Source organism: Strix aluco, chromosome 9 (genome assembly GCF_031877795.1).
Source record: "Strix aluco isolate bStrAlu1 chromosome 9, bStrAlu1.hap1, whole genome shotgun sequence".
NCBI classification, from domain to species: Eukaryota; Metazoa; Chordata; class Aves; order Strigiformes; family Strigidae; genus Strix; species Strix aluco.
Window position 1 is genome coordinate 5,070,968 of NC_133939.1, and position 10,063 is coordinate 5,081,030.

The following is a 10,063-nucleotide window of genomic DNA, read 5'->3' on the forward strand; positions in this document are numbered from 1 at the left end:
AAACTTGTTAACATGTGGGTCTGTAGTGTTTAATATAGTTGTTTTGGTAGTGCTTAGCTTGGAGCTAAGGAGTTTTTCTTGAGGCCATTTATCTGGCCAGACCATGTTGTAATCTGTGTTCTGATGCCGTTCATCAATAAATGGCATTTACAGATTGACATTTTGTTCCCAACTCCAGGAGGAAGCCCTGAGGCGACAACGAGAGCAGGAAATTGCACTAAGGCGGCAGCGGGAGGAAGAGGAGCGGCAACAACAGGAGGAAGCACTTAGAAGATTGGAAGAGAGAAGAAGAGAAGAGGAGGAAAGACGGCAGCGAGAGGAGTTAATTCGTAAACAGGTGAAAAATGGCAAAAGGGACCTATTATATTTAATTATGGAGGCTGTGAGAATGATCAAGCTTTGAAACTTGCATCCGTGCCCGAGACCCCATCAGTTTTGGTGGAGGAAAGCAAAGCTTGTAGAGGGTATTGAATGAAAAATAGGTTGTCTACCTGTATCCTGATTTCAGACAAAATAATCAGAATCTGATCTGCCCTTTGGAAGAGAGATTTGTGTTGAATGAGTGTTTTCCTTCATGTCTGAGCTTTAGGAATGGCTTTGCAGCATGGTATTTCTACTCCTTTCTTCAAAAGAAAGGCAGAGTACAGTACCAGAATAATAATTTGTTTTGAATTGACACTTTCTGATCCTTTATTATAGAATTGTTATCTTCAACATCGTCTGAGACGATGAGTTTTGCCAGTGTTTCTATACTTTGCCAAGATTATACCCACTGTCAAAGTTTCAGCTTTTTTCTTCCCTTTTCTTGTCTTATTGTTAACAGTTTTTTTGCCTTGGGGTCAGCTTTAGAAGTCCATATTGGGGAACTTGTGCTTCCAGCCCCCTAATTGATACTGTCACAGTCCCTTAATCAAGCTAATCTTGAAACATGATTGGCTTCACATTAAATTACAGGTCCCTTTCAGAATTGCCAGTTATTATTTAAAAGTTCTTATCAGGGTCCTCCCTTACAAGACATTGATCACCATTTCTGTCCCACTACACAGTTGTCTCCTTTGTTAGCAGAAGCATCTTTTCCTTTGCAGCTCTAGTGTTGAGTAACAACAGTAAATGTCACTTTGTCACCTGTTTTCTTATTTCATGTCAAAACCTCTTCTCCCTTTATTCCTGTCAAGTTTCAGTCCACTGAAAGCTTAGCAATACTTGACTCTAGTGTAAGCAGATAGAAGCTCAGATCGAAAGGTGTGTAACTCCTAGAAGGAAAGTGGTATGAAATTAGCTAGTCTGAACTAGGGAGATGTCATTCTCTTCCAAGTTCCTTGGTGGAGCAATGGGAAACTTCTATTTTTAGGGGTTATAGGCTTTCTTGCCCGAGAAACGTCAAGGTAAATGAACAAGCTAACCAGCACAGATTACAGATTTAAAGGCCTGTCAGAACATCTGTACAGGCCTGTCAGTTCTGTCAGAACATCAATACCACAGAGGAGGAGTCATTTAGATTTTCGAAGTCTACTTACTTTACTCCTCTTTATGTCCTGGGAAGGAAGAGGAGGCTGCCAAGTGGGCACGTGAAGAGGAGGAAGCTCAGCGGCGGCTTGAAGAAAGTCGGCTACGCATGGAAGAGGAGGCAGCCAGGCAGCGGCTTGAAGAGGAAGAGCGAAAGCGCAAGGAGCTGGAACTCCAGCGCCAGAAAGAAATAATGAGACAGAGGCAGCAGCAGCAGGAGGCTTTACGACGGCTGCAACAACAGCAGCAACAGCAGCAACTTGCACAAATGAAGGTAATGTGTTCCTATGGTTTAACTTGCTCCTTCAGTTCAGTGTAGTAAGTAAAACCCCAGCTGGTTCAGGGTTGTCTAGACTAGCTTGAACAGAGCAGGGACGAGTGAACTATCTGGAGAGGAAAGATGGTTAATAGTTGTCTGTGAAAGTGATGGGAGAAACAAGAGAAAGACAAGTTACAAAATGAAGAAGGTTCAGTCCATAGGAGCATACTGGAAAGGAATTTGCAGATGAGTTTGCAGATGTTTGTTCTGTTGTGATAAGCAAGGGCCCGTGCGAAGTTTCTAAAGCTTGGAGTTCCTGAAGTCCTTGAAATCAGAACTGACTGCTATTTTTCAGGCAGCAAAGTGTTACATTATTTCTGATACACTGTGTCTTTGACTCTGATACATCAGAAGGCAATTCAAGGAAACATACAGTTTGTACTTCATACTTTTTGTATTTAATTAGAACATTTTATACTTTCCAGTGTTTTGTTAAACTTTAAAAGTAGTCTTTCTCTGCTGTGGGCTTATATTGAGTTTTCATTACTATACTTCAGCACTGTTCTCTAAAACATTTTGTAATTCCTAACGATGTGGTTTTTGGCCCAGCTCCCTTCATCTTCAACATGGGGTCAGCAGTCCAATTCAGGCGCTTGCCAATCCCAGACCACACTGTCATTGGCAGAAATCCAAAAGTTAGAAGAAGAACGAGAACGGCAGCTTCGAGAAGAGGTAAATATGAACAGTAATGGGGTGTAACTTTGTTAGAGTGGGCTTAGCTGTGTGACTGCTTAACTGGAGTGATGAGGATGAATGTTTTTTGAAATAGTGTAATTCAGGTAGAGGCCTGTCTCTCAGGCATAGGTTCAGTAAGTCCTTGTTTGAAAGTTTTATGGCTTCTTAATACAAGTGTCTGAAAGGAGGGAAAACTGTACCCTTTTAACCCTACGAGTATAATACGTTCACAAAACAATGTAAAATTATTTTGCATCTATACTCCAATATATTTGCAGATATGCACAAGACCAGGGCAGTTTAAGGGGGAAAAAAACCCCACAAGTGATGGTAGGAGAGAAGGTATTCCTCCAAGACCCCCAGTGCTTAGCTGGCTACAGTCATGACTTGACACATTTATTCCGTAATAAATTATTCTAATAAACTATTTGTATTTACTGGTTACTTCATGTCTCCCTCTTTGGAGAAGCTGTAATGGCTCAAAAAATAATAGGTCAGCCAGACTCCTCCAGAAGAGAGTGAAATCAGTTTAAAACCAGTTTTCCAGCTAGACTTTTGAATAGCAGTGATCTTCTGAAAGTATGGACAAGCGCTTTTGTCTTGCATGCAACAGCAAAGGCGTCAGCAGCGTGAACTGATGAAGGCCCTCCAGCAACAGCAGCAGCAACAGCAGCAAAAATTGTCAGGCTGGGGTAATGTCACCAAACCAACAGGCACCACCAAGTCCCTGCTGGAAATACAGCAGGAAGAGGCGAGGCAGATGCAGAAACAGCAGCAACAGCAGCACCAGCAGCCGAACAGAGTCCGAAATACTACGGTACGTACGGTATCTGTCTGATCAGTACGTAGAGGGAAACAGTACATGACAGTTCTCCATGTCTGTTCATTACTGTTCTGCCAGGTCTGGTGCTAATAACCAGGATCTCTTTGTTATGTTTCAACAGCACTCTAACCTGCACACCAGCATTGGGAATTCAGTGTGGGGCTCCCTAAACACTAATCCCAGCAACCAGTGGGCATCTGACCTAGTCAGTAGCATCTGGAGTAATGCTGATACCAAAAACTCAAACATGGGTTTCTGGGATGATGCAGTGAAGGAAGTGGGACCTCGTAACTCGACCAATAAAAACAAAAGCAATGCCAGCCTCAGGTAGGAATTGGGGAAGGAGTTTTTGCAAAGAAAGGCTACCACTCCTGAGATGATCACTTAGCAGTTACAACATCTTCATGTGTTTTCCTTTTTTCCCGTGTCACTCAGGATCAATGTTTTGACAACAAAAATAGCCAATAGGTGACCATTCACAATTTATTTTGTCATCTACTTAAAAAATTAGTTGGTTCTTAAACAGTGTTTGCATCTTGTAAACTAGTGAGTCTTGTAACACTGTACTGTATACTGTACTGTTGACAAGTCTGGTAACTTACAATTTATCATGTGTGTTTTCTTTACCTCAGTAAATCTGTAGGTATTACAAGTAGACAAAACAAGAAGGTGGAAGAAGAGGAGAAGCTGTTAAAATTGTTCCAGGGGGTTAATAAAGCCCAGGATGGATTCACTCAGTGGTGTGAACAGATGCTTCATGCACTCAACACAGCCAACAACTTAGATGGTAAGAGGTGGGGAGGGATGTAAGTGATCCACTGTGAGGAAACAATATTTGGTTTGTTTCCTGACCAGATAGTTCTGAGGGAAAGTAATGACATCAAAGTAATGTTTTTAATGCAGTCAGCAAACTGGCATTGTTAAGTAGTGGTCTGTAGAACTGGCTGCATCATCTTCTCCATGGTTTTCGCTGGGCTAACTACAGCAAATCAGTGGGGATTGGAAACGGTTTTAAAGTCTGCCACCCAGAGCTCTGCTGAGGAGTTTTGGTGGTCATGGAAGCATTATCAGGCAGACGGATGAGGATCCAGTTCACTTTTAAGTGCAGGCCAAATTATCATACGTACCTGTGCAAAGCATTTTTTGGTGTGAAACTGGTTGGGTTTTCTACTAATTCTGCTGGAGGGCAGAGAGAGGAATGCCTAGTCTGAGGTCACAAACTGATAGCTTCTTGTACCAGAGCATTGCAGGCATCCTGCTGCCTCCAGTGCAAATCCTCGTGCCCCAACACGGCAAAGTGGTGGTTCTGTGGGACCCTTGAACCTGAGTGGGGAACCAGTGCTGCCCTGAGAGCCAGGATCACACCTCACACAATCGCAGTGCCACAGCTTCCCCCCTCTTAGGGGAGAGATACTATAAGTAACTCGTTGGCGCTGTCTGTGACGTACAGAGTAGCTGCATCTGGTGTCTGAGGAGAGGCTGCGGCCCTGCGGTGCTGTCGTGGGTCACACACCCACAGTGAGCTTCCACTCTTCCAAGGCTACTTTGTGCCCCAGGTGGCAACCTGTTGTCCTGGTGTCTGCCTGACTTGTGATTTGCTTTGCCCTTCTCCCTGTTAAAATAAAACTCAATGCAACAAAGTTAGTCTATAGAAAAAAAGATGATAAAGAAGGATTGCAGGTGAGCTAGCTGTTGGACTTGAGGTGCTTGTGGGTCAGGTCAGCCACTGGCATGTGATCTTTTTGGCTGAAGCACAACAGAGATTGTACTGATGACAGCTCCGAGAAGAGTATTTTCCCTTTGGGCCTGGCATTAAATTTGAGCTTTAAAACTGATGGGCTAACATACCCTTAGGATTGTCAGCTTGTTTTTCCTTCTCATCACACTAGCTGGCTTTCTTACCCTTGCTTTGACTGCAGAATAGATGAAGCGTTGCATCATAGGGCTTTGCTGTAGGGATCTTGGAAGGGCAAGCTGTTTGCCATGGCTACCAGATTAGCAAATATTTGAAACAGAAGTCCAGAGTTTGTGTTCATTGCTTGCATGTGTTCACATATCAACACGCATTCCCTCACGGTCTGCCTTCTTCTTGCAGTTCCCACGTTTGTTTCTTTCCTGAAGGAAGTGGAGTCTCCCTATGAGGTCCATGATTACATCAGAGCTTATCTTGGAGATACTCCTGAGGCCAAGGAGTTTGCCAAGCAGTTTCTTGAGCGCCGTGCCAAACAGAAAGCCAGTCAGCAGCGGCAACAGCAGCAGCAACAGGTGAATCTTACTACAGTCCTTAGGGGCACACAGAGACTATATTTGAGTCTGCAGAGTCTGCGTTTTTACTGGATGGCTAGGAGGATAAGTAGGATTTTACAGGTCATGTGAAATGCAGAGAACAAGTCAGTTTTCAAATAGTTACTGCAAAATCAAGTTTCCTTTATAACTAACAGTTGAAGCCAACTGTAGATCAAATAGTCTTAGCATGCTGATCCTGGATACGCTTTAGAAAGATGAGGTAGATGTGTTGGATGGATGCATCAGTGGCTAGTGCTGCCACAGGTGATGTAGAAAGTGCTTTGGGCTTTCTGAATGTTTTCAATATAAATGAACCAAACTTAATTGCACTTTATAATCTTGTAATTGCTTTGTTTTCTAGGATTCGGTGTGGGGGATGAACCACAGTTCGCTACATTCAGTCTTTCAGACCAATCAGAGCAACAACCAGCAATCCAATTTTGAGGCTGTGCAGAGTGGGAAGAAAAAGAAGAAACAGAAAATGGTTCGCGCAGATCCCAGCTTGTTAGGTCAGTTTGAATTTTTAGAACTTAATGTTTAATTTGGGAAAAGCCTTGTGGAGCGTACAATTCTTGTTAACCTTAAATGGGAATATTAAATTTGATCAGAAAAGAAGCATCTTTAGAATTTGTTTCAGTATTATTAATTCAGGATTTAAAAAATTCTGTATCGGTTTCATGGGAAACATTTGTCAAACTTCCCCTCATGAGAAGGCCTCTTCATTACCTTGGTTATTACCTAGAAACCTTTAAGTAGTTCGGGGATGTCTGTTAAACTGCCCTTCCTCTTTTGAGTTGACCTGTGCCTATTTTGTTGAATTAATGCTGATTCATTCTTTTAAGAAAAGCACATTCTCTGTTTCTTCATGAGGAGCAGCTTCCTGAGGCTTGTCTTTATTCCTCCTTACCTTTTGATGTGAGCTAACCACCCTAACCAGAAAAGATGGCAAAGATCTTAGGGGGGAAAAAAAGTTGTAAAGTGGTCACAGGTTTTCAATTGGAGGCAGTGTAGATGATGACATCATTAGTAGTCCTTTTTTACTTATTTATTTTTTTATGTTCTCAGTTTTTATGTGAGGATGGTAGTTAACCAGCCCCTATAGCATTGATGGAAAGGTTTATTTAAAGTGGCCTTTAGGATACAAGGGCATCATGTAAGTACATGAGCAGTGAGCATTGTGGGATGTAACGTGTCACTCCAGTATTCTTGTACAATAAATGTGTCCACATTTGTGCTGAGTGAGATGAAAAGGAAATTGAGGCACTGCACTGGGCCAGTATTTGTTGTGCTGGTGCCACTTAGCTCATATTCACGTAAAGCAGCCTGGCATTAACCACCTGGAAGTCACTGCTTTTTTAAGGCTCTAACAGAGCCCTACCTTTGTTTTTTATCTTCCCTTTTTGTTCTTAACAATATCAATACTCTTAAATAGATGATTTCTGCACTGAAGTATACTGAACTTCTCAGTGGAGTCCTGGCTTAGCCACCGCTAGGTGCCAATCCCCTGAGTCTGATCTGGGTCTTCAGTTGAATAGTTTAAAAACCTGCTCGTGTAATGTAAAGAAGAAATCACTAAATACAATTAAGAAGTTGTAACTGTAAGAGAAGTAGCACATGCAGCTTCTTAAAAATCAGTATGCTTGATTACAAAATAATTCTAAAACCTTTTAGGTAATATACTGCCACGAGAGGGAGCCAGAACAATTTTCTTAAACTGAAGAAAGCACTTTTTATCTGTTGAAGGTAAAGACTGGGAAAAGCAGTTTGTTTCCTAGCGCAGAGCAAGCCTGCCTAGGAGTCTCAAGACAATGAAATGTCAGGTTTGTGTTTAGTAGAATTACACAGGAAAACTTCCCTTTTTCTCATACTCCGTATGGGGTTGGTACAACCATAGAAATGGGATTTCAGTAGGAAAGTTGCATATGATATATTGGATTTTTTCCTCGCAGAAGATGTTTTTGCTTTTTCTCACGCTTTTCTCAGGTGTCTCATGTCCTTAGCACTTACGGTTAAAAGGTCGGGTAGAAGGTTAGGTGCATCTTGAGCCATCTGCATAACTTCATACATTTCCATGTTGTACTCCTGAGATAGAAGATGGTAAAAAAGCTTGGAAATACCTTGAATTGCCACGAGATTTCATAGGTACCTGTATTTAGACTTCAAAGTTGGGTGGCAAACCCAAATTGCTCACACTCCCTGAAGTGAGCATGATTCCACACTTGGATTCCGAGTTCAGAAAATGTGTATTTCTGCCTCTTGGACCACGTAAGTACGGTATTGACAGGCGCTTCTGAGTACCAGTTGACTCAAACGTGCTCCCTTCCAAGACGCTGCTGCGCCACGTCCCCACTGTGGTGTGCCTTGTATAGCTCTGCAGAGGACATCTTTGAAATGAAAGTTGAAACCAGTCTTCTGCTGATCTGTTTTTAAAGACCAAGTGATACTTACCTAAATGTACAGTTGATTATTTTTGATTTATTAAGGAACAAAACCCAAACAGTTTGGATAATTATATCTTTAGCCATACTGAATTCCCCCCCTGCTTTTTATTTGATATATATTATTTGCTTTATCTTACACACGCATGTAACAGGTGTATTGCATCAGATACAATATACCACAGCCAGATTTTTAACACAAGTCCCTTTTGGTTTACAGGGTTTTCAGTGAATGCCTCATCAGAGCGGCTCAATATGGGAGAAATAGAGACTTTGGAAGACTACTGAGCATGTGCAAATCAACTGGCTTTTCCTGCATCTGTTAACCATGGATTCTCCGTTTTGGACACAGTGCTCTCCACCATGCGCTCTTCGCCTCGCAGTGAATCACAGAATCAATCATCTCAGGCTGCTTCCTCTGGCCCCAGCAAACCCTTTCTGCCCAGGACTGCGCAGGCATTGTTCCTACCGTCAGCCTAGAGTTGAGTGGACTTTGTTCAGAGTCCTGGGAGGGTGGGAGATAGGATTCGTTCACAACAAGGCTGATTTGGGCAGCAAGCTTTCACTGTGCTGTGATTTCTTCTGCTGACATACCTGGAAAAAAAAAAAAATCAATTGGGATTCTGCAAACCATTGCTTCCCTCTCCTGGTTACTCTTACCACATCCAACACGTGCAGTCATGGAGAGAGTTTGTGGTTAACAGATGTTGGTCAAAACCAAAATGCCACACAGATACTGACTTCCGCGCTCCATCAGGGCAAGAGGTGCTCTCCCAAGCCAGGAGTTGCATTCATAAGCTAACCTTAGAACTGGCAACAGCAGGAGAGGGGCGGTGGCGGGCGCAGTTTAGCTTGGGTTGGTTTGAAGTTGCACACCCCCTGCCAGCCCTTCTCAGCACATTATTTCTGGAGGGAAAGCTCGAGTCTGTCTTCATTAGGTGGTGATGCTGAAGCTGGTGGAGTTCCCCGTCGGCGTACTCCAGCCTTCCTGGACAAGTGGGGACTTCTACTCTGGGAAAAAAAGGGGGGTGGCGTCTCTTCTTTCAGGTTGAATTTATCCCTTAAATGCTACCTTCGGAGGGTTAGGACCAGTTTATTTTGAGCTCTTTTCCTGCAAATTTGTCTCGTTTAAGAGACAGTAGGATCTTGACCGTGTGGATCTTTAGTCTTTGGTGAGGGTGAACACTGGCTTTCCAATATATACCCCAGCAGTCGTAGCTAGTTGTCATTTCAAGCAGTGCTTAGGTTAACGAGCAGAGATGCCCTTTTGTCATGAAGAGAGACTGTGGAGGGCGAAGCTATGTGCAATGATGGCCCTGCTTATCTTCTACACCTTAAACTATTTCACGCACCTTCACTGGGATCCATAATCTTTAAGTATTTATGGAATCATAACCTTCCTCTCTCACCGAAAGATTAACACCATCTTCCCTTCTCCACCCGCCCACACGCACACACCACAAAAGAAGGAAAATGAAAACTGCCAAACACGCTTAATTTCAACCCCCTGGTCCCATCTCATGTTTCCAGAGGGTTATAACCTGCCAGGGGAGATACGCTACAGTTTTGGTGGAGTTGTATAAAGGTGTCTGTTGTTCTGTCATCACTGCCTAAAGAAAACAGTTCGAGTTGCTCAAGAGCAGTTTGGCTTTGGATTTTATTTCGTTTGGTTTATTCATTTTTTGGGGTCACCTTCCCACCTCCCCCAACCCCCCCTCTCTCTTCCCCCTGCCCCCAAACATGTACAGTAACTATACAGAGACTGCTGCAGACTTGTATATAGTTTTTGGATCCAATAGCATGGAGAGACTTGGAACTGTTGCAAATCTGGTCTCCCTGTCTCCTTTGCTTTGTAAATTCATAAAAGGGGGAAGAGGGGTAGTTAAAATGTTTACAAAACTTTAAACTCCCTCTGAACTTTTGCCAGTGTGGGGGGGGGAAAAGAGAGAACTTAAATAAAACCTGGTTGTATTATATCTGAGAGAAAACTTTCTGCTTGCTTTTGTCAAAGCTGAG

At 42.9% G+C, this 10,063-nt stretch overlaps 1 protein-coding gene across 1 annotated transcript in view; it reads left to right on the top strand.

Annotated features, from left to right (window-relative positions):
- Positions 1-10,035, top strand: part of GIGYF2 (GRB10 interacting GYF protein 2) — a 76,951-nt gene extending 66,916 nt beyond the window's left edge. The window contains exons 20-28 of the mRNA XM_074833519.1: positions 179-337; positions 1,544-1,780; positions 2,375-2,497; positions 3,114-3,317; positions 3,445-3,650; positions 3,956-4,110; positions 5,419-5,588; positions 5,971-6,118; positions 8,268-10,035. Coding sequence (XP_074689620.1) covers positions 179-337; positions 1,544-1,780; positions 2,375-2,497; positions 3,114-3,317; positions 3,445-3,650; positions 3,956-4,110; positions 5,419-5,588; positions 5,971-6,118; positions 8,268-8,335 — 1,470 coding nt within the window. The 3' untranslated portion in view covers positions 8,336-10,035. The remainder of the gene's footprint in view (positions 1-178; positions 338-1,543; positions 1,781-2,374; positions 2,498-3,113; positions 3,318-3,444; positions 3,651-3,955; positions 4,111-5,418; positions 5,589-5,970; positions 6,119-8,267) is intronic.
- The last annotated feature ends 28 nt before the right edge of the window (positions 10,036-10,063 follow it).